The following is a 23289-nucleotide window of genomic DNA, read 5'->3' as shown; positions in this document are numbered from 1 at the left end:
AAAGGGAATCAGAATTTTTTGGTCCCCACAAGGACAGTAAAATGTGAGCACAAAGTTCTTAATGCTTTATTGGGCTCTTTATTTCACATCAAACTGTCTTCCTGGTTTACGGTGGCTGGGCTCCTTTATGCCTGACCGACCCCCGCTCTGTGTGTATGTGTCCAGTGAGAGTGGTGTGTAGCCTATATGTCTTTGAGTCTGAGTGTCCGTTTTGTGAGCCGTTTTTCCACATGACCGCTCCATCCTGGAAAGGACGTCCCTAACGGTAAAACACTAGCCCAGAACTACAACAGAGTCCAACGTGACCCAGCCATGTCAGTCTTCAGGGAAAGTAGAAGCATACTTAACATATAGCTAGTTATAAGCAGTGGCGTAGTTCACTCCCCCGCAGCCCCCGGTATTGAAAATGATTTTAGCCCGGTATGAACTGTATATGTCCCAAGCCTAGTAGAGAGCACTCCTCCTGAAACCACGGCTGTCTGGTGGCCATCTTTCAATATTATGTGAATAGTCAACTGCCTGCTTAAACTGGCATATGGAATAGAGGTCGACCGATTATGATTTTTCAACGCCGATACCGATTATTGGAGGACCAAAAACCCAGATACCGATTAATCGGACAATTCTTTTTTATTTGTAATAATGACAATTACAACAATACTGAATGAACACTTATTTTAACTTAATATAATACATCAATAAATTCAATTTAGCCTCAAATAAATAAACATGTTTAATTTGGTTTAGATAATGCAAAAACAAAGTGTTGGAGAAGAAAGTAATATGTGCCATGTAAAATATGTGACATGTCAAATATGTGCCATGTAAAAAAGCCAACGTTTAAGTTCCTTGCTCAGAACATATCGGTTCTCATGTAACATGAGACTTCAATATTCCAAGGTAAGAGGTTTTGGGTTGTAGTTATAGTATTTATAGTATTCTCTCTATACAATTTGTATTTCATATACCTTTGACTATTGGATGTTCTTATAGGCACTATAGCATTGCCAGTGTAACAGTATAGCTTCCGTCCCCCTCCTTGCCCCTACCTGGGCTCGAACCAGGAACACATCGACAACAGCCACACTCGAAGCATCGTTACCCATCGCTCCACAAAAGCCGCGGCCCTTGCAGCGCAAGGGGAATAACTACTCCAAATCTAAAAGCGAATGGCGTTTGAAACAGTATTAGCGCACACCCAGCTAAATAGCTAGCCATTTCACATTGGTTACACCAGCCATTAGGCTGATAGGCATAAACAGCGCTGTGCTTGCGAAGAACTGCTGGCAAAATGCACGAAAGTGCTGTTTGAATGAATGACGGGCCTGCTGCTGCTCAGTCAGACTGCTCTATCATATCAGACTTAATTATAACATAATAACACACAGAAATACATTAATATGATCGAATCCGAAAACTATCATTTCGAAAACAAAACGTTTATTATTTCAGTGAAATATAGAACCATTCGGTATTTTATCTAATGGGTGGCATCCCGAAGTCTAAATATTCTTGTGACATTGCACAGCCTTCAATGTATGTCATAATTACGCAAAATTCTGGCAAATTAGTTTGCAATGAGCCAGGCTGCCCGAACTGTTGCATATACCCTGACTCTGTGTGCAATGAACGCAAGAGAAATGACACAATTTCTCCTGGTTAATATTGCCTGCTAAACTGGATCAGTAGTTATAACTAGTGTTTATGATTGATTGTTTTTTATAAGAAGTTTAATGCTAGCTAGCAATTTACCTTGGCTTCTACTGCATTTGCGTAACAGGCAGGCTACTCGTAGAGTGCAATGGTTAGAGCGTTGGACCACTTAACTGTGTGGTTGCAAGATTGGAAACCATGAGCTGACAAGGTGAAAATCTGTCGTTCTGCCCCTGAACAAGGCAGTTAACCCACCGTTCCTAGGCAGTCATTGAAAATAAGAATGTGTTCTTAACGGACTTGCCTAGTTAAATAAAGGGTATAAAATAAAATGTAAAAAATAATAATAATAATCGAAAATCGGCACCCAAAAATACAGATTTACGATTGTTACGAAAACTTGAAAATCGGCCCTAATTAATTGGCCATTCAGATTAATCGGTCAACCTCTAATCCAGTGTGAGGTGTCTTTTTACCCACTTGGTGAGAGCCCTCTCTGGGGGCAGGAGGCTGGGACGAAGGCCCCACAGCCTGGAGCAAATTATGGAGCCGAGTTCTGAGAAGCAGGATCTCCTGCCACAAACACAGCGTTGATTACACACAGAGAGCGAGTCTGTGGATTAAATGTTACAAATGACCAATCACTCACTCACTCACTGTCAGTCACCCAACTCCACGCACCGCACCGTCCCCCTCCCAACTCCCCGCACCGTCCCCCTCCCAAAAAGCCTCCCAACTCCCGCACCGTCCCCCTCCCAACTCCCCGCACCGTCCCCCTCCCAAAAAGCCTCCCAACTCCCCGCACCGTCCCCCTCCCAAAAAGCCTCCCAACTCCTCGCACCGTCCCCCTCCCAAAAAGCCTCCCAACTCCTCGCACCGTCCCCCTCCCAAAAAAGCCTCCCAACTCCTCGCACCGTCCCCCTCCCAAAAGCCTCCCAACTCCTCGCACCGTCCCCCTCCCAAAAGCCTCCCAACTCCTCGCACCGTCCCCCTCCCAAAAAGCCTCCCAACTCCTCGCATCGTCCCCCTCCCAAAAAGCCTCCCAACTCCTCCCGTCCCCCTCCCAAAAGCCTCCCAACTCCCCGCCGCGCTCCCAAAAAGCCTCCCAACTCCCTGCGCCGCCGCGCTCCCAAAAAGCCTCCCAACTCCTCGCGCCGCCACCCTCCCAAAAGCCTCCCAACTCCTCGCTTCGTCCCCCTCCCAAAATGCCTCCCAACTCCGCCACTGTCCCCCTCCCAAAACACCCAACTCCGCCACTGTCCCCTCCCAAAATGCCTCCCAACTCCGCCACTGTCCCCCTCCCAAAAACACCCAACTCCGCCACTGTCCCCGTCCAAAAAACACCCAACTCCGCCACTGTCCCCGTCCAAAAAACACCCAACTCAGTCACTGTCCCCGTCCAAAAAACACCCAACTCCGCCACTGTCCCCGTCCAAAAAACACCCTACTCCCCCACTGATCCCCTCCCAAAAATACCAAATGCATAAGAGGGGGGGGTCGGTGAGGGACACTGACCACCTCCCAAAAATATCCCCTTCTACACAGGAAGAGGACGTTGACTCCCTCTCCCTGAGGGCTTATAGTTTAACGATGCAGGCAGACCGGTCAGTGTGTGTGTGAGAGAGTAGAATGAGAGACCAAAGGAACTCTATAAGCGACAACATCGCCCCCCTTTAATGACCTACGTCTCCATCTGCCTGCCATCAACTAGTCTATTCACTGTTCATCCTTACCCTGTACACTAACTAGTGGTGGGAGAAAAATGTCATAAATAGATAGTTACGTATCGAGAATATTATTGGGGCGGCAGGGTAGCCTAGTGGTTAGAGCGTTGGACTAGTAACCGAAAGGTTGCAAGTTCGAATCCCCGAGCTGACAAGGTTCAAATCTGTCGTTCTGCCCCTGAACAGGCAGTTAACCCACTATTCCCAGGCCGTCATTGAAAATAAGAATTTGTTCTTAACTGACTTGCCTAGTAAAATAAAGTTAAAATAAATAAAATATCATATCGTTTTGTCAAATCACAATATCATTTGTGGTAGTTGGCTGTACCTGCACCTAAACTCCAGTATCTTTCCTTCAGAGCTCGTTCTCCATCTTGTTATATAGGGAGACCGTTTGTTTTCAGCACTTTATTTCCATGACTGATCAACACTTGTTTTCTCATGGTTCTCTTGTCCCTCTGCAGCAGACATATGGTGAGCAATATGTTTGGAACATGGAATCACAATAAATAAATTAAATCACAGTATCGAATCACAATACACATCGCATTGGGACCTAAGTATCGTGATAATAGTGTATCATGTGGTCCCTGGCAATTCCCAGCCCTAACACACACACACACACACACACACACACACACACACCCCTATGCTTACAAGCAGCACAGCACCCGGGATTCCGTCTCAGCTTTGCATTGAAGAAGCAGATGCTCTGACATACCATCAACACCTAGTCAAAGCCTGTGGCCTATGGGCATTTCCATGTAAAAGGACCCATGAGCACCAGCATGTGATGTTCATGGGAGCAAATCAAATTGGGTGTCAAATGAAGGCTAAATGTCAATATTTTGGGGAAATGAAGGCATAGATACATTTGAAACATTTGGCATAAGGCTTTGATTTCTGGATAAACAGATAGAAAATGAGTCTCATAAAACATCTAGCAGAAAAAGTCTTCATTTATCCTGCCAACTAATATCAACACATATTCAGAAGTTGTTTACCCTCTAAGTTTAAAATATTGCCTTGTGCCTTGTAATTCTTTACCAAAACACACATTTCTTTGATACAAAAAAATGAGAACGAACAAGTAAATCAATCGTAGACCTACCAATTAGTTACTGACGTCACTGATATCAATTTGGTTAATGAATTAAAGTGATTCAAACTATTTACCCCCCCCCCCAAAAAAAACTAAATAAAGAATTACTTCAATTCAATATGTGACATTGATTGATCAATTAAGGCTCAAGGAGGAAACAATGATAAGTGATTTTATAAATACCGTACCTGTGTAATTGAACTGCAATGGGCAACAATGGGAAATCGTAGTTGTCACAGAACAGTTGGGTCAACTGCTACGGTCTTCCCTTCCACTGACATACTGTTATGTTCAACTCATAACTGTTTCATTTGTCTTGGTAGTCTTTTGGTCAAGTGTTAAAACAGTCTGAGTCTGGACAATCCCTCCTTTGCCAGTTAATGTCACTTCTGCCAGCTCTTACTGACACCTACCCATGAGCCCTTGCTTTCCATTCAGTGTAACCAGCATTCTGACCTCAGTCCACCCTGGCCTAGACAGACTGGACCATATCTCAATCTACACACAAAAGTATGTAGACACCCCTTCAAATGTGTGGATTCGGCAATTTCAGCCACACCTCTTGCTGAAAGGTGTACAAAATCGAACACGCCTCCATGCAATCTCCATAGACAAACATTGGCAGTAGAATGGCCTTACTGAAGAGCTCAGTGACTTCCAACGTGGCATTGTCATACGATGCCACCTCACCAACAAGTCAGTTTGTCAAATTTCTGCCCTGCTAGAGCTGCCCCGGTTAACTGCAAGTGCTGTTATTGTGAAGTGGAAACGTCTAGGAGCCACAACGGCTCAGCCGTGAAGTGGTAGGCCACAAGCTCGCAGAACAGGACCACTGAGTGCTGAAGCGAGTAAAAATCATCTGTCTTCGGTTGGAACACTCACTACCCAGTTCAAAACTGCCTCTGGAAGCAACGTCATCACAATAACTGTTCGTCGAGAGCTTCATGAAATGGGTTTCCATGGCCGAGCAGCCGCAAACAAGCCTAAGGTCACCATGTGCAATGCCAAATGTCAGCTTGAGTGGTGTAAAGCTCACCGCCATTGGAAACGCCTTCTCTGGAGTGATGGATCACGGTTCACTATCTGGTGGTCTGACGGACAAATCTGGGTTTGGCCGATGCCAGGAGAACGTCGCCTGCACAAATGCATAGCGCCAACTGTAAAGTTGGTGGAGGATAAATAATGGTCTGGGGCAATGAAGGGAAATCTTAATGTTACAGCATACAATGACATTCTAGACAATTCTTTACTTCAGTTTGGGGAAGGCCCTTTCCTGTTTTTGCATGGCAATGCCCCCGTGCACAAAGCGAGGTCCATACAGAAATGGTTTGTCAAGATTGGTGTGGAAGATCTTGACTGGCCTGCACAGAGCCCTGACCTCAACCACATCTAACACCTTTGGGATGAATTGGAACGCTGACTGCGAGCCAGACCTAATCGCCCAACATCAGTGCCCGACCTCACTAACGCTCATGGCTGAATGGAAGTCCCCGCAGCAATGTTCCAACATCTAGTGGAAAGCATTCGCCGAAGAGTGGAGGCTGTTACAGCAGCAAAGGGGGGGACCAACTCCATATTAATGCCCATGATTTTGGAATGAGATATTGGATGATCAGGAGTCCACATACTTTTACGTAGTGAAAATCATAGAAGTATGTTTCACAAGTTTGGATAGCAGAGTACAATACAGTAGAGTAAAGAGAAGTATAGTAATGTACTTAACTCTGCTGTGTTGAGCTGTGATGTCCAAACATAGGAGGACATTCATAGTATAGATCAGACAGGGACCCATGCTGTTACCGTAACTCCCCTACCAGATGTAATTCCATTTCACTTACTGTAGCTCAATAACCTAAATATACGGAACACAAATATAAATGCAACATGTAAAGTGTGGGTCCCATGTTTCATGAGCAGAAATAAAAGATCCCAGAAATGTTCCACACGCACAGAAAGCTTATTTCACAAAAACATTGCACATCCCTGAGAGTGAGCATTTCTCTTTTGCCAAGACAATCCATCCACCTCACAGCTGTGGCATATCAAGGAGCCGATCAAACAGGATGATCATTATACAGGTGCACCTTGTGCTGGGGACAAGAAAATGGCACTCTAAAATGTGTAGTTGTAACACAATGCCACATAGGTCTCATGTTTTGAGTGTGTGTGGAATTGGCATGCCGACAGCAGGAATGTCCACCAGAGCTGTTGCCAGATAATTTTATTTTAATTTCTCTACCATAAACCGCCTCTAATTGCATTTTATCGATGGCAATTTGAATGCTCAGATATATCGTGATGAGATCCAGAGGCCCATCGTCGTGCCATTAATCCTCCGCCATCACCTCATGTTTCAGCATGATAACGGACGGCCCCATGTCGCAAGGATCTGTACACAATTCCTGAAAATGTCCCAGTTTTTCCATGGCCTGCATACTCACCAGACATGTCACCTATTGAGCATGTTTGGGGTGCTCTGGATCGAGGTATGCGTCTCCCAGTTCTCGCCAATATCCAGCAACTTCACACAGCCATTGAAGTTGAGTGGGCCAACATTCCATAGGCAACAATCAACAGCCTGATCAACTCTATATGAAAGAGATGCGTCTCGCTGCATGAGGCAAATGGTGGTCACCCCAGATAGTGACTGGTTTTCTGATCCACGGCCCTACGTTTTTTAAGGTATCTGTGACCAACAGATGCATATATGTTTTCCCAGTAATGTGAAATTTATTTATTTAAATTGGCCGATTGCCATATCTGAACTGTAACTATAAAATTGTTGCATGTTGATCTTTTTGTTCAGTGTCGATATTTTCATATCTGACACCACATTCTTTATGCAGACATCTTTGAATCTTAATTCAGAGCAGATATTTATGTGAGTTTTGACAATACTTCCGTTACTAAAGCTTGAATCTGCACAGTTCTTCCACTCAATTTGCTTTTGCACATTTCTCGGTGGAAACTGTTAAAATTTGAGCATAGAGTTGTACGGTTTGCCAAACTTTGAAGTCAATGGTTTTTATTCGGTGTACATTTTAAAGTGAAAAAAACAAAGTCAAAGCATAATTCTGTTAACCTTGCTGCCCCGATGCAGTTACAGAACCCACAGCCTTGTTCTGAGCAGCTTGATCTGACTGTCTGAAAACCTCCACATATCCCTGTCCAGTATTGACCCTCCAGGACACGTACAACTTTCCTTCCACTAATTGGCATGGCTCCAGAGTGAGTAGGTTGACAGTTGGGTACTTGCACTCGGACTGAGAGACAAGGCTCACAGCTTATCACATCTGTTCCAGGAGAATGGGGAGACTAGAGAGATGCCTGCAGTGAGGAAGTGTCCATTTCGATAATGCTCCAAACCCAAAGCCTGAGTCTCCGTAATGAAGAGGTTACATAGAGAAGTTTCACACTGTGTACCCTCTCTCTCACACATCTGTCTGACTGTCTGTTTGTCTACCTGGCCATCTGTCTGACTGTCTGTTTGTCTACCTGGCCATCTGTCTGACTGTCTGTTTGTCTACCTGGCCATCTGTCTGACTGTCTGTTTGTCTACCTGGCCATCTGTCTGTACCTGGGTACAGCAGAAGCACATAGTGACAGTGTAAATCAGCAGCAGTTTTCAATGAACATGGACACTAACATAACGAAGAGAGGGGGATAGAGCGCGGGGAAGAGGGGGGATGGAGCGCGGGGAAGAGAGGGGGATGGAGCGCGGGGAAGAGAGGGGGATGGAGCGCGGGGAAGAGAGGGGGATGGAGCGGGGAAGAGAGGGGATAGAGCGCGGGGAAGAGAGGGGGACAGAGCGCGGGGAAGAGGGGGATAGAGCGCGGGGAAGAGGGGGGATAGAGCGCGGGGAAGAGAGGGGATAGAGCGCGGGGAAGAGAGGGGGACAGAGCGCGGGGAAGAGGGGGATAGAGCGCGGGGAAGAGGGGGGATAGAGCGCGGGGAAGAGAGGGGGATAGAGCGCGGGGAAGAGAGGGGGATAGAGCGCGGGGGAAGAGAGGGGGATAGAGCGCGGGGAAGAGAGGGGGATAGAGCGCGGGGGAAGAGGGTGGATAGAGCGCGGGGAAGAGGGGGATAGAGCGCGGGGAAGAGAGGGGGATAGAGCGCGGGGAAGAGAGGGGGATAGAGCGCGGGGAAGAGAGGGGGATAGAGCGCGGGGAAGAGAGGGGGATAGAGCGCGGGGAAGAGAGGGGGATAGAGCGCGGGAAGAGAGGGGATAGAGCGCGGGGAAGAGAGGGGGATAGAGCGCGGGGAAGAGAGGGGGATAGAGCGCGGGGAAGAGAGGGGGATAGAGCGCGGGGAAGAGAGGGGGATAGAGCGCGGGGAAGAGAGGGGGATAGAGCGCGGGGAAGAGAGGGGGATAGAGCGCGGGGAAGAGGGGGGATAGAGCGCGGGGAAGAGAGGGGGATAGAGCGCGGGGAAGAGAGGGGATAGAGCGCGGGGAAGAGAGGGGGATAGAGCGCGGGGAAGAGAGGGGGATAGAGAGCGGGGAAGAGAGGGGGATAGAGCGCGGGGAAGAGAGGGGGGATAGAGCGCGGGGAAGAGAGGGGGATAGAGCGCGGGGAAGAGGGGGATAGAGCGCGGGGAAGAGAGGGGGATAGAGCGCGGGGAAGAGAGGGGGATAGAGCGCGGGGAAAAGGGGGATAGAGCGCGGGGAAAAGGGGGGATAGAGCGCGGGGAAGAGAGGGGGATAGAGCGAGGGGGAAAAGGGGGGATAGAGCGCGGGGAAGAGAGGGGGATAGAGCGCGGGAAGAGAGGGGGATAGAGCGCGGGGAAGAGAGGGCGGGGAAGAGAGGAAGGGAAGAGAGGGGGATAGAGCGCGGAGAAGAGAGGGGGATAGAGCGCGGGGAAGAGAGGGGGATAGAGCGCGGGGAAGAGGGTGGATAGAGCGCGTGGAAGAGAGGGGGATAGAGCGCGGGGAAGAGAGGGGGATAGAGCGCGGGGAAGAGAGGGGGATAGAGCGCGGGGAAGAGAGTGAGAGGTTATGACCCCTCTCTGTATTCCAAAGACAGAACTAGCTACCTGAAATCGTAACTATGAGAGAAACTGAGCTCACTGAATCTGTTGCTTGGCTCAGGCCACTTCATGCAATGTTCCGGTTAAGTGTAATGACTAGAGGTCGACCGATTAATCGAAAGGGACAATTAATAAGGGCTGATTTCAAGTTATAACAAATCGGTATTTGGACACCGATTATGGCCGATTACATTGCGCTCCACGTGGCTACGTGAGTGCAGCAAGGAGCCAAGGTAAGTTGCTAACAAGCATTAAAGTTATCTTATAAAAAACAATCAATCTAAACATAATCACTAGTTAACTACACATGGTTGATGATATTACTAGTTTATCTAACTTGTCCTGCGTTGCATATAATCGATGTGGTGCCTGTTAATTTATGGAATCACAGCCGACTGAGCCAAACGGGTGATGATTTAACAAGCGCATTCGAGTTAAAAGGACTGTCGCTGCACCAATGTGTACCTAACCATAAACATCAATGCCTTTCTTAAAATCAATACCCAAGTATATATATTTAAACCTGCATATTTACTTAATATTGCCTGCTAACATGAATTTCTTTTGACTAGGGAAATTGTGTCACTTCTCTTGTGTTCTGTGCAAGCAGAGTCAGGGTATATGCAGCAGTTTGGGCAGCCTGCCTCGTTGAACTGTGTGAAGACCATTTCTTCCTAACAAAGACCGTAAATAATTTGCCAGAATTGTACATAATTAGGACATAACATTGAAGGTTGTGCAATGTAACAGGAATATTTAGACTTATGGATGCCACCCGTTAGATAAAATACTGAACGGTTCCGTATTTCACTGAAAGGATAAATGTTTTGTTTTCTGGATTTGACCATATTAATACCTATTTCTGTGTGATATATATTTTATCTAACGGGTGGCATCCATAAGTCTAAATATTCCATAAGTCTAACCACTGTATATACCCTGACTCTGCTTGCATATATATATTAAATTAATAATACAACAATTTAATTAAATAAAAAATAAAATGGGCCGATTAATCGGTATTAGCTTTTTTGCGTCCTCCAATAAATCGGTATCGGTGTTGAAAAATCAATCGGTCAACCTCTAGTCATGACGCTAACTTAGATTTACACGGCTGATTTTAGGCATAACGATGCTAACTTCAAGCCAGTGCTAAAATAATATGTTAAAGGGATAATCCACCCCCAGAAATAAAAAGCATGAAACTCCTGTCAATTTGATGAAAGCCTATGTTCAATTAACATTTTCCCCATGATTTAACTTCTAAGTGGTCCATCTGTGAAATCAGGAAATGGTATAGGAACGCGTCCAAGCTACATGCAATGTTCCCTCTAATCTGCAAGCAGGTGTGCAGCTCCCCAGGACAGCCGTGCAGAAGAAATCAAAGCCTACACAGAGACGCACTAGGTTGAACTTCACTCAACTTTCTAGAGCTTTCACTGTCAGTTAACACTATCAATGTTTCCCTTTACTGTGGGAACTGTGATCGAATCAATGCAATATTAACCACATTAACCAATGCAACATACAGAAACAAAACTACAACAACAACTATGCAAATACATTTTGTTGTAGGCAGAACGCATGGGAGTAGGATGCTATTGCATTGACACACTACTCAGCCCGTAATCTTCACAGACCGGTGTGGCATAAACCAATGAGAACTGCAGTAGGACCATATACAAATATAGCATTGCTATATAGGAGTATAGATCTGTGCCGTTCACTTTGAACTGGACTATGTTTACAGCATGAGTGGTCGTGAGTAGATGCGCATGTTTTGATGTGTGCACGTTTTTTATCCTTTGCTAGTTAGTGAGTTATTAGTCCAGTTATAGATCCTTTGTAGTCAGCAATAGGGGAGTGATTGCTTCCATCAAGGGCACAAAATGTTCAAATGCTAGTCAGGTAAAAAGCTTTTTTGTCTTAAAGGGGCAGTGTTGTATTTTGAGTAAGGCTTGAATAAGTAGCCAATAGGCAGAGGGTAGCATAATTTGTTTGATTCTCTGTAATAATGGTATGGGAATAATACATGTATTTCATTTTGTAAAGTGGTTTCTTGCATCAAACACCACATTTTCAGTCACCTCCTTGTCTGAATGACAAGTAGATAAGCAGGTTATTGTCAAGCCCTGCATGGTTTTATTTAAATATCATGGAATATAAGCCTACATTGAATACCACACATTGGCTGCAGATCACCTAATCAGCCAATAGATGATGGATGTGTTCGACAAGTATGGCCATACCATCTGTTTATATCGTCATGAGAAAGTAGATATCTCGCCTAGATGTGCCCAACCTAAATAGTGTACCAAATTATTCAACTCGGTTTCTCCTTCAAGTACCATCTTACAATGCGCCGTGTGTCTGTGGGAAAGGGCCGCTGTTGCCATAGCAACCGACTATACTCCCTCAGAGAACTCCTAGATTAATTGTTCAGTTTGTTTAGACAATTTTACAGCTAGCTAGCCCTCCCTGGGCGTCAGTACAGAGCTACACACACAAACCACTCCCCACTCTAGGGCAAGACAGTGGCAACCATTTCCAATAACACCATTCAAGAATTTCACCATGACTTAAATATACCAGTTCGGCGTCTCACTCAATTTATACTCTTGGGATAGAATCCAAATTTAAAAGATTATAATGGGCAATTTCAAGTTAACATGAGGATATCTTAGGGTCAAGTTAAGTCTGGGCGAGGTGAGACACCTTAGTAAGTTGTGCAGCACTCTCCTATTGGACAGCAACAACAACAAAATCAGGAAGTGTGCATTACTATGGTGATGTAACCTGCTGCCGAACCTACAGGTGGCAAAGCCACAGAAGGAAATATGCGACTCCGAAAGGAAATAAAGTCTACCAGCTGGAATGGATAAGTGCTGTCAGGGATCAGTCACACAGAGGATCTAGATGTGGTTGATTGGGCGTGCGTGTCCATGACCATGCTTGGCAGATCCAAGCACCATGCACTTCTGATGGCTGCACACAAGCTCATACACCCTGTGCTGGCCTTCAGCCTGGGAATTACCAGGGACATCGCCATACAATATCACCATACTTAGTTGCCGATATGATATGCACTGCGATTCTCTCAATGCTATGTGTTGCGATTTTGTGATTTGATGTTCCACACATATTGACTCACTATATGTCTGTTGCAGAGAGACAAGAGAAGGCCATGAGAAAATAAAGTTTTAATCAGTCATGGAAATAAGTGCTAAAAACATGTTGACTCCCTATTTAAAAAGTAGATTGTGCTATAGGATGACAAATACCTGCATTTTGGCACAAGTACAGGCGAGTAGCTCTGAGTAGGCCTGCCACGACCATGAGGATCAGAGGTCAGGTTCTCACCTGAGGCATTGGTCAGACTCACCGACAGAGAAACATCATGGCAGTTTAACAAGGTGTCTGGGATGACCAGGGGTTAGCTGAGGAATGCCATCCCCTTATACTAGAAGTGTGTGTGTGTGTGTTGGGGAGGCTAAACATGGCAGGTTAACAGGGCTCCAGTTGAGTTATGCCATCCCCTCGTTCATCGCTCTCTGTGTAGGAGTAAGGCCCTGCATGCTTACGCCATGAGGCAGCCCAGTGCGCCTTCTCAGACACGAGGCAGCCCAGTGCGCCTTCTCAGACACGAGGCAGCCCAGTGCGCCTTCTCAGACACGAGGCAGCCCAGTGCGCCTTCTCAGACACGAGGCAGCCCAGTGCGCCTTCTCAGACACGAGGCAGCCCAGTGCGCATTCTCAGACTTGAGGCAGCCCAGTGCGCATTCTCAGACTTGAGGCAGCCCAGTGCGCCTTCTCAGACACGAGGCAGCCCAGTGCGCCTTCTCAGACACGAGGCAGCCCAGTGCGCCTTCTCAGACACGAGGCAGCCCAGTGCGCCTTCTCAGACACGAGGCAGCCCAGTGCGCCTTCTCAGACACGAGGCAGCCCAGTGCGCCTTCTCAGTTTAAGAGTATGGTCCAAAATATCAACAGTGAGTTGAGTTGTGTAAACGTATTTCCTACCCACACTGGTGCCTCTGGGCCCTGCCACAATAGATGGAGAGGAGGAGGGGTAGTGTAGTGACAGAAAGGTTACTGGGGAAGAAAAAAGCTATTTCCTGCTTTTCATTTTTGCACAACTTCCTGCAACAATATAGACTAAAGAGTCAGAAGGTTTGTCTTTGTTTAGCGAATGACAAGCAGATATGTACACACAGTTACTAACTCAAACTGAACTTCTAAAATCTTGAAACGTAGTAAAGAAACATTGAAATAGTCAAATGAGGTAACAGCTGGATTTGTACTGTAGACTGATTTTTTTCCTAAATGAAGAGAAAAGTGTAAACGAGAAAACGCCCAGGATTCTGTCCAAGAAAAGGGATGTTTGACAAAGAAGAGCAGAAATGACTCCCATTCTTTCAATACAACTGAAGAGTTTAAAAGGTGAGCCCATGTTGTCACTGAACAGCCCAGCGACACACACCAGATACAGTTTAACATCTAAGTTCAAACACCTGCAGACCACACACACAATAATCCTACATGTAGATTAAACATCTCTTTGCCCTTGGCGAGGAAGGAACGTGGCATGAGGTCAAAGAACGTGTCAAAAGCAAGTGTTTATCGGTGATAAAATGGAGAGGTGAGATGGACAGAACAAAGCATATGTAATGGGTGTTCATTCACCAAACCCAACGGACTGCAACAGAGTAAGCATTCACCATCAAAGACAGGTGGAACCAACATCAGTGCAGTTAGTGTGGAACACTCAGTAAACCAAGGCAGTGGGGTACATGCACACAAACAGGGACTTGTTTAACTCCCTAAAAGGGAAGACAGAGGGATTGACTAAAGTTAGCTAAGTAGCACAGAATGGCGTGTTCTCTGGTCTTCGCCATCCTCACACACACAAAGTATAATGCAGAATGCACACCAACACATAGAGATATACACTGACACTGTTCTTGACACAGCTCTTCAGCCAGCATGTTTTATCACCTCTGTCATTTCTCCTCAGTGAGTTGACAAGCTGTGTCCAGCCTGACTGACACTGGGACAAAGAGCACATTACACCCACCCAATCCAAGGACTCAACACATGGGCCTACCATAGCAATCATCACCTAGTGGGCTACGTCAGTAGCATAGAGCTATGGATCAATGATCTCCTGATCCATGCCTAACAAAGCTCCATCCTCCAGATGCTCATCGAACTCAACCACAGGAGCTAAAACAGAGACCGAAGACAGAACAGAAAGCAAGCAAATATGACGAAACTACAGAAAACAAAAAATGTACAGTCAAAGAGAGGAAAAGGTACAAGTATGTAGAGGAAGAGATTCCTGCAGTGAGCGAATGTCTTGCTCTGCCTGTTTGCTCTGGCATAGCAGACTTTTTACACAAGTCACTTATCCAGTTAGGAGACAGAGCGCACTCGCTTTAGGCTACATACTCTGCAGCTGTATGCATATATCTGACTCAGCCTCATAGCCATGTCATCTCTAACAACACTGCTCTTTTTTATCCACTGTGGAATGTCTACTAATAATATCCATCCCCCTGCAACCCCCCCAAATCTGAACAACTCAACAGGTAGAGGTCAAGAGTTTTGTTACAGTGTCCTAAAACTAACTGGGTGTGTTCACCATCAGCCAATCAGTGGCCTCTGTCTGGTGGGATGAGCATCAGGTGGGGGCAGTGGTGCATGCTGGGAAGGGTTATTTCTGCTAGAGGCGTGTCCAGGTAGGGTCGATCTAATGACCTCTGTGTTAGAGCTGAGATGATCAACCGAAAAATGACAGACCGCTTATCATGGACATTTAGCTGACATCTTCATCACATTGAATTACACCCATTCTTGCCATGGGTACTCACTGGCTATGATGTTACTACGTCGCCTCCACCAGGTTACTACAGTCAGCGCGATGTACCACGTCAGTGTTTAACTCTACGATACAAAGTAGCATATTCTTTATGTTGATGATTTAAATCCACTTCCCATTCAAAATTGTTTGTCATTGACGTGTTAATTACATTTCCGAATAGTAGACTGCAAGGGAGACAATGAAGTTGCTTGCCGACGAGTAAAAGAACATGTATTCCATATCTGTAATGTACTTAACTATAACCCTGGTTCAATCCGGAGACAGTAACCTGTTAAACCCTAACCGAATTATCTCCAAATCAAACAATAGAACTTGCTACTACCGGGTTACAGTTTCCAAACCGCGAGTCATGCAGTTTGTTACAATGTCCCTTATTGCAACACTTTACTTTCAACAGGTGGTAAACTATCTACTTCCTCATGTGTTCACAAACCAAGGTTTGACATTAGCCTTGCAGATTTCAGAGTTTTCGGAAAACACTCTGAATAATGTTAAACTGGTTGCAAATTAAATATAATCACAAGCAGGTCTGCTAGACAGAGTTACAAGTGATATGACAAGCCACTTGTTCTACCAATAAGTAACTGTTGATGAGTCCACACTTGTTCAGCATGTTGCCATCAGAGCTCATAAGTAACATTGAACAGGAGGTGCATAAGCTAGCTAACTCACAATCAGTGAAATATGAATACGTACAAATTTCTTTTTCCCGTCTCCATCTTCATAATTTCTCTTTTCTTTTTTGTCCTTCTTGCTTTTGGGAGCAGCAGCAGAGGCAGAATTCCCCGCATTAGGATCCATTGTGATTTAGACAATTTCCTCAAAAGGGAGAACAAAAATAAACTCACGAACACACCCGGTGATAACCGTATTTTTACACAAAAACAAACTGACGCCTCGCTACCAAGTTATGAAAAGTTGTCCTTTCCGAAGAAAAAAAAGATCTGAGTAGACCCTGCTGCCTGTCTATACTCGCCTAAAGTTACTGCTTTTGGACTAGTTACTATTAGCGAGTGGCTAGCTAGCCGCTAGCCAATAACCCGAACCCCCGCCTGTGATGGAAAAAGGAGGGAAATTTAAAGTACCCCCAAACAGCGGAAGGAAAACGTATAGGAGCCACTCTTGACGACTCTTTCTTGTTGCAAAGACAACTATCCCACTTCTTTTAGTTAGTTAATGTTGCACAGTTGTCGTCCCAAAGAAAGAGGGTTGCCCGTAATCCTTGCAAATGTTGAGTGCCTCCCTATCTATGTAGTGGCTAACGTTAGATATCTTACAACTCGGTGAACAAAGACGGTTCTTCCTACTACCACAAGTTGTTTCTATACAACACGGTAGTCGTGTGGTTTCCCCATATTCGTGTCCATTACTGCAACAAGTTAACTTTCCCGAGTGACAACGTTCAAACACATCCACAGTAGTCTTCTTCCTGTGCTGACGAATTAGAACGGCTGGGAGAGGAGCCATGCGCACTAGAACTACACCTGAGCGATGACAGATACAGTAGGTTAGGTATTCCCAAACTGGGGTACGACAAATGGCGTCGGGGGTACGACAAATAATAATGTGATTCACTTATTTATTTATTTTAAATAAAAATTCAAACAGTACATTTATATTTTCTAACGGGGGTATATATTTGGGTGAGTTTTTTTTCTCTCGTCTGAGTAACCTCATTTCACTGCCATTAAATAAAATGAAACCATCTAGTGTTCAGAAAAATAACAACACAATGTCAAATACAGGTAGCCGAGTCAAATAATTAACATCCAATCACATGAACCGTTACTCTCTGGCAGGAAACATTCACTCTTGCGCAGACATTTAGAAAAAAAAAATAAGTCACAGGAGTTTTTTAAGCGAGAATAAAGACGATTTTCGAGTCGTAAGACATGTATAAAAGCAACAGATACCATTAATAAGAAGGGGCTAGCTGCAGGGGCGAAAATCTGATATTAACTTTGGAGGGGACAATTACATTACATTTTCTCAAGAGCAATTCCTGAGGGGGACACCAAAAGTAGTGCTGTAACACATGCCTACGTTGTAGTATGTTTTTATTGAACTTTTTCTGATTCATTTATATAATCATTAAATATGTGCCACTGGTTTGAGTCTATTACAACATCTTTACAAGAACAAAACACTCAGAATAAGTACAGTTCTAAAAGCAAGATAACTACTTCAATGAAGAACCCAAACAAATCAACCAAAATATCCTTCAGAAATACTTAGTTATTGTTCAGTCAGTGTCTCAACTCTTCAAATAACAGCTATGGACAAGTATGTCACACAAAGTATGCCATTTTAAATGAAATAAATAATTAGTAAGTGTTCTGTCATGTACTAAAAACTAGTAAACAAAATAACATATATCATACTATACAGCAGGGGGTCTCAAACAGGGTAGGTGGACCCCTAGGGGTCCCTGGCGTAATGGCAAGGGGTCCATGAAATAAAAAAGTGAAATGAACGTTTTCATCAGCACAAGGATTCCAGTAACTTTACCTATAATATAGAGGGGTGGAGGTCCCTGAGGACCACTCAAAACCTTGCCTCATAATATGCAGGGGTTCCAGTACCTTTACATATAATATAGAGGGGTGGAGGTCCCTGAGGACCACTCAAAACCTTGCCTCATAATATGTAGGGGTTCCAGTACCTTTACATATAATATAGAGGGGGTGGAGGTCCCTGAGGACCACTCAAAACCTTGCCTCATAATATGCAGGGGTTCCAGTACCTTTACATATATTATAGAGGGGGTGGAGGTCCCTGAGGACCACTCAAAACCTTGCCTCATAATATGCAGGGGTTCCAGTAACTTTACATATAATATAGAGGGGGTGGAGGTCCCTGAGGACCACTCAAAACCTTGCCTCATAATATGCAGGGGTTCCAGTAACTTTACATATAATATAGAGGGGGTGGAGGTCCCTGAGGACCACTCAAAACCTTGCCTCATAATATGCAGGGGTTCCAGTAACTTTACATATAATATAGAGGGGTGGAGGTCCCTGAGGACCACTCAAAACCTTGCCTCATAATATGCAGGGGTTCCAGTACCTTTACATATATTATAGAGGGGTGGAGGTCCCTGAGGACCACTCAAAACCTTGCCTCATAATATGCAGGGGTTCCAGTACCTTTTCATATATTATAGAGGGGTGGAGGTCCCCGAGGACCACTCAAAACCTTGCCTCATAATATGCAGGATTCCAGTACCTTTACATATAATATAGAGGGGTGGAGGTCCCTGAGGACCACTCAAAACCTTGCCTCATAATATGCAGGGGTTCCAGTACCTTTACATATAATATAGAGGGGTGGAGGTCCCTGAGGACCACTCAAAACCTTGCCTCATAATATGCAGGGGTTCCAGTACCTTTACATATATTATAGAGGGGTGGAGGTCCCTGAGGACCACTCAAAACCTTGCCTCATAATATGCAGGGGTTCCAGTACCTTTACATATAATATAGAGGGGTGGAGGTCCCTGAGGACCACTCAAAACCTTGCCTCATAATATGCAGGGGTTCCAGTACCTTTACATATATTATAGAGGGGTGGAGGTCCCTGAGGACCACTCAAAACCTTGCCTCATAATATGCAGGGGTTCCAGTACCTTTACATATAATATAGAGGGGTGGAGGTCCCTGAGGACCACTCAAAACCTTGCCTCATAATATGCAGGGGTTCCAGTACCTTTACATATATTATAGAGGGGTGGAGGTCCCTGAGGACCACTCAAAACCTTGCCTCATAATATGCAGGGGTTCCAGTACCTTTACATATAATATAGAGGGGTGGAGGTCCCTGAGGACCACTCAAAACCTTGCCTCATAATATGCAGGGGTTCCAGTACCTTTACATATAATATAGAGGGGTGGAGGTCCCTGAGGACCACTCAAAACCTTGCCTCATAATATGCAGGGGTTCCAGTACCTTTACATATATTATAGAGGGTGGAGGTCCCTGAGGACCACTCAAAACCTTGCCTCATAATATGCAGGGGTTCCAGTACCTTTACATATAATATAGAGGGGTGGAGGTCCCTGAGGACCACTCAAAACCTTGCCTCATAATATGCAGGGGTTCCAGTACCTTTACATATATTATAGAGGGGTGGAGGTCCCTGAGGACCACTCAAAACCTTGCCTCATAATATGCAGGGGTTCCAGTACCTTTACATATAATATAGAGGGGTGGAGGTCCCTGAGGACCACTCAAAACCTTGCCTCATAATATGCTGTCATGTATTGTCATGTTATGTCTTGTCCCTGTGCTTTCTCTTCTCTTCGTTTCCCCCTGCTGGTCGTATTAGGTTACTTTCTCTCTCTCTATCTCTCTCTCTCTCTATCGTTCCGTTCCTGCTCCCAGCTGTTCCTCATTCTCCTAACGACCTCGTTTACTCTCTCACACCTGTCCCTTCTTTTGCCCTCTGATTAAGTCTCTATTTCTCTCTCTGTTTCTGCTTCTGTCCTTGTCGGATTCTTGTTTGCTTTGCCCTTGTCCCGTCCTGTCGTAATCTGCCTCTTCATCAGATGCTGCGTGTGAGCAGGTGTCTGTCCTCTACGGCCCGCGCCTACCCGGAGGGACCAGCAGTCTGTTGCCGCTAGCCCTGCTATTCTCCTCTACTACTAGAAGGGGGACTCTCCTGTAAAGATAGAGGATTTATGTTTTCCCTGTTTGGACATCTCCTGTAAAGATTGAGGATTTATGTTTTCCCTGTTTGGACATTAAAAGACTCTGTTTCTGTTAAATCGCTTTTGGGTCCTCACTCACCTGCATAACAGAAGAATCCGACCAAGAATGGACCCAGCGACTTCGGATCCTCTCTACTCAGCCGTCGAGATCCAGGGAGCGATGCTAGGCAGACACGAGCAGGAATTGTCTGCTGCTCGACATGCCATTGAGACCCTGGCCGCCCAAGTCTCCGACCTCTCGAAACATATTCACAATCTCCGCCTCGATCCACCGGCTACTTCCAGGGCTTCCGAGTCTCCGGAGCCCAGAATTAATAACCCACCGTGTTACTCTGGGGAGCCCACTGAATTCCGCTCGTTCCTCACCCAGTGTGATATTGTGTTCTCTCTCCAGCCCAACACGTACTCCAGGGGTACAGTTCGTATCGCCTACGTCATATCTCTCCTTACTGGACGGGATCGTGAGTGGGGCACGGCAATCTGGGAGGCAAGGGCTGAGTGTACTAACCAGTATCAGAACTTTAAGGAGGAGATGATACGGGATTTTGATCATTCAGTTTTTGGGAAAGAAGCTTCCAGGGCCCTGTCTTCCCTATGTCAAGGTAATCGATCCATAACGGACTACTCTATAGAGTTTCGCACTCTTGCTGCCTCCAGTGACTGGAACGAGCCGGCGTTGCTCGCTCGTTTTCTGGAGGGTCTCCATGCGGAGGTAAAGGATGAGATTCTCTCCCGGGAGGTTCCTTCCAGCGTGGATTCTTTGATTGAACTCGCTATTCGCATTGAACAACGGGTAGATCTTCGTCACCGAGCTCGTGGAAGAGAGCTCGCGTTATCCGTTTCCCCCCTTTCCGCATCACTACCATCTTCCTCAACTGGCTCAGGTGCTGAGCCCATGCAGCTGGGGGGTATTCGCATCTCGACTAAGGAGAGGGAACGGAGAATCACCAACCGCCTCTGTCTCTATTGCGGTTCCGCTGGTCATTTTGTCATTTCATGTCCAGTAAAAGCCAGAGCTCATCAGTAAGCGGAGGGCTACTGGTGAGCACTACTACTCAGGTCTCTCCTTCAAGATCCTGTACTACCTTGTCGGTCCATCTACGCTGGACCGGTTCGGCAGCTTCCTGCAGTGCCTTGATAGACTCTGGGGCGAAGGGCTGTTTTATGGACGAAGCCTGGGCTCGGGAACATGACATTCCTCTCAGACAGTTAGGGGAGCCCACGGCCATGTTCGCCTTGGATGGTAGTCCTCTCCCCAGGATTCAGCGTGAAACGCTACCTTTAACCCTCACTGTCTCTGGTAATCATAGCGAAACCATTTCTTTTTTGATTTTTCGTTCAACTTTTACACCTGTTGTTTTGGGCCATCCCTGGCTAGTGTGTCATAATCCTTCTATTAATTGGTCTAGTAACTCTATCCTCTCCTGGAACGTCTCTTGTCATGTGAAGTGTTTAATGTCTGCTATTCCACCTGTTTCTTCTGCCCCCTCTTCACAGGAGGAGCCTGGTGATTTGACAGGGTGCCGGAGGAATATCATGATCTGCGCACGGTCTTCAGTCGGTCCAGGGCCACCTCCCTTCCTCCTCACCGGTCGTATGATTGTAGTATTGATCTCCTTCCGGGTACCACTCCCCCCGGGGTAGACTATACTCTCTGTCGGCTCCCGAACGTAAGGCTCTCGAAGATTATTTGTCTGTAGCTCTCGACGCCGGTACCGTAGTCCCTTCCTCCTCTCCCGCCGGAGCGGGGTTTTTTTGTTAAGAAAAGGACGGGACCCTGCGCCCCTGCGTGGATTATCGAGGGCTGAATGACATAACGGTTAAGAATCGTTATCCGCTTCCCCTTATGTCTTCAGCCTTCGAGATCCTGCAGGGAGCCAGGTTTTTCACTAAGTTGGACCTTCGTAACGCTTACCATCTCGTGCGCATCAGGGAGGGGGACGAGTGGAAAACGGCGTTTAACACTCCGTTAGGACACTTTGAATACCGGGTTCTGCCGTTCGGTCTCGCTAACGCTCCAGCTGTCTTTCAGGCATTAGTGAATGATGTACTGAGAGACATGCTGAACATCTTTGTTTTCGTTTACCTTGACGATATCCTGATTTTTTTCACCGTCACTCCAGATTCATGTTCAGCACGTTCGACGTGTCCTCCAGCGTCTTTTAGAGAATTGTCTTTATGTGAAGGCTGAGAAGTGCGCTTTTCATGTCTCCTCCGTCACATTTCTCGGTTCTGTTATTTCCGCTGAAGGCATTCAGATGGATCCCGCTAAGGTCCAAGCTGTCAGCGATTGGCCCGTCCCTAAGTCACGTGTCGAGCTGCAGCGCTTTCTCGGTTTCGCGAATTTCTATCGTCGTTTCATTCGTAATTTCGGTCAGGTGGCAGCTCCTCTCACAGCCCTTACTTCTGTCAAGACGTGCTTTAAGTGGTCCGTTTCCGCCCAGGGAGCTTTTGATCTCCTCAAGAAGCGTTTTACATCCGCTCCTATCCTTGTTACACCTGACGTCTCTAGACAGTTCATTGTCGAGGTTGACGCGTCAGAGGTGGGCGTGGGAGCCATTCTGTCCCAGCGCTCCCATTCTGACGATAAGGTCCACCCTTGCGCGTATTTTCTCATCGCCTGTCGCCGTCAGAACGTAACTATGATGTGGGAAACCGCGAACTGCTCGCCATCCGCTTAGCCCTAGGCGAATGGCGACAGTGGTTGGAGGGGGCGACCGTTCCTTTTGTCGTTTGGACTGACCATAAGAACCTTGAGTACATCCGTTCTGCCAAACGACTTAATGCGCGTCAGGCTCGTTGGGCGCTGTTTTTCGCTCGTTTCGAGTTCGTTATTTCTTATCGTCCGGGCTCAAAGAACACCAAGCCTGATGCTTTATCCCGTCTCTTCAGTTCTTCAGTAGCCTCCACCGACCCCGAGGGGATTCAACCCTGAGGGGCGTGTTGTCGGGTTGACTGTCTGGGGAATTGAGAGGCAGGTAAAGCAAGCACTCACTCACACTCCGTCGCCGCGCGCTTGTCCTAGGAACCTTCTTTTCGTTCCCGTTCCTACTCGTCTGGCCGTTCTTCAGTGGGCTCACTCTGCCAAGTTAGCCGGCCACCCCGGCGTTCGGGGTACGCTTGCTTCTATTCACCAGCGTTTTTGGTGGCCCACTCAGGAGCGTGACACGCGTCGTTTCGTGGTTGCTTGTTCGGACTGC

At 46.3% G+C, this 23289-nt stretch overlaps 1 protein-coding gene and 1 long non-coding RNA gene across 2 annotated transcripts in view; one reads left to right on the top strand and one right to left on the bottom strand.

Moving 5' to 3' along the window:
• The window catches only part of LOC115126146 (protein diaphanous homolog 1-like), a 126399-nt gene extending 109550 nt beyond the window's left edge, over positions 1 to 16849 (bottom strand). Inside the window, exon 1 of the mRNA XM_065018545.1 lies at positions 16080 to 16849. Within this exon, the coding sequence (XP_064874617.1) occupies positions 16080 to 16184 (105 nt within the window). The 5' untranslated portion in view covers positions 16185 to 16849. The remainder of the gene's footprint in view (positions 1 to 16079) is intronic.
• On the top strand, positions 13673 to 16434 carry LOC135571781 (uncharacterized). The gene is made up of 2 exons (XR_010463933.1): positions 13673 to 13942; positions 14517 to 16434. It is a non-coding gene; the product is annotated as an uncharacterized LOC135571781 (long non-coding RNA).
• Positions 16850 to 23289: the final 6440 nt, after the last annotated feature.

This window comes from Oncorhynchus nerka, linkage group LG5 (assembly GCF_034236695.1).
Source record: "Oncorhynchus nerka isolate Pitt River linkage group LG5, Oner_Uvic_2.0, whole genome shotgun sequence".
Lineage (NCBI taxonomy): Eukaryota > Metazoa > Chordata > Actinopteri > Salmoniformes > Salmonidae > Oncorhynchus > Oncorhynchus nerka.
This window is presented reverse-complemented; position numbering and strand designations above follow the sequence as displayed.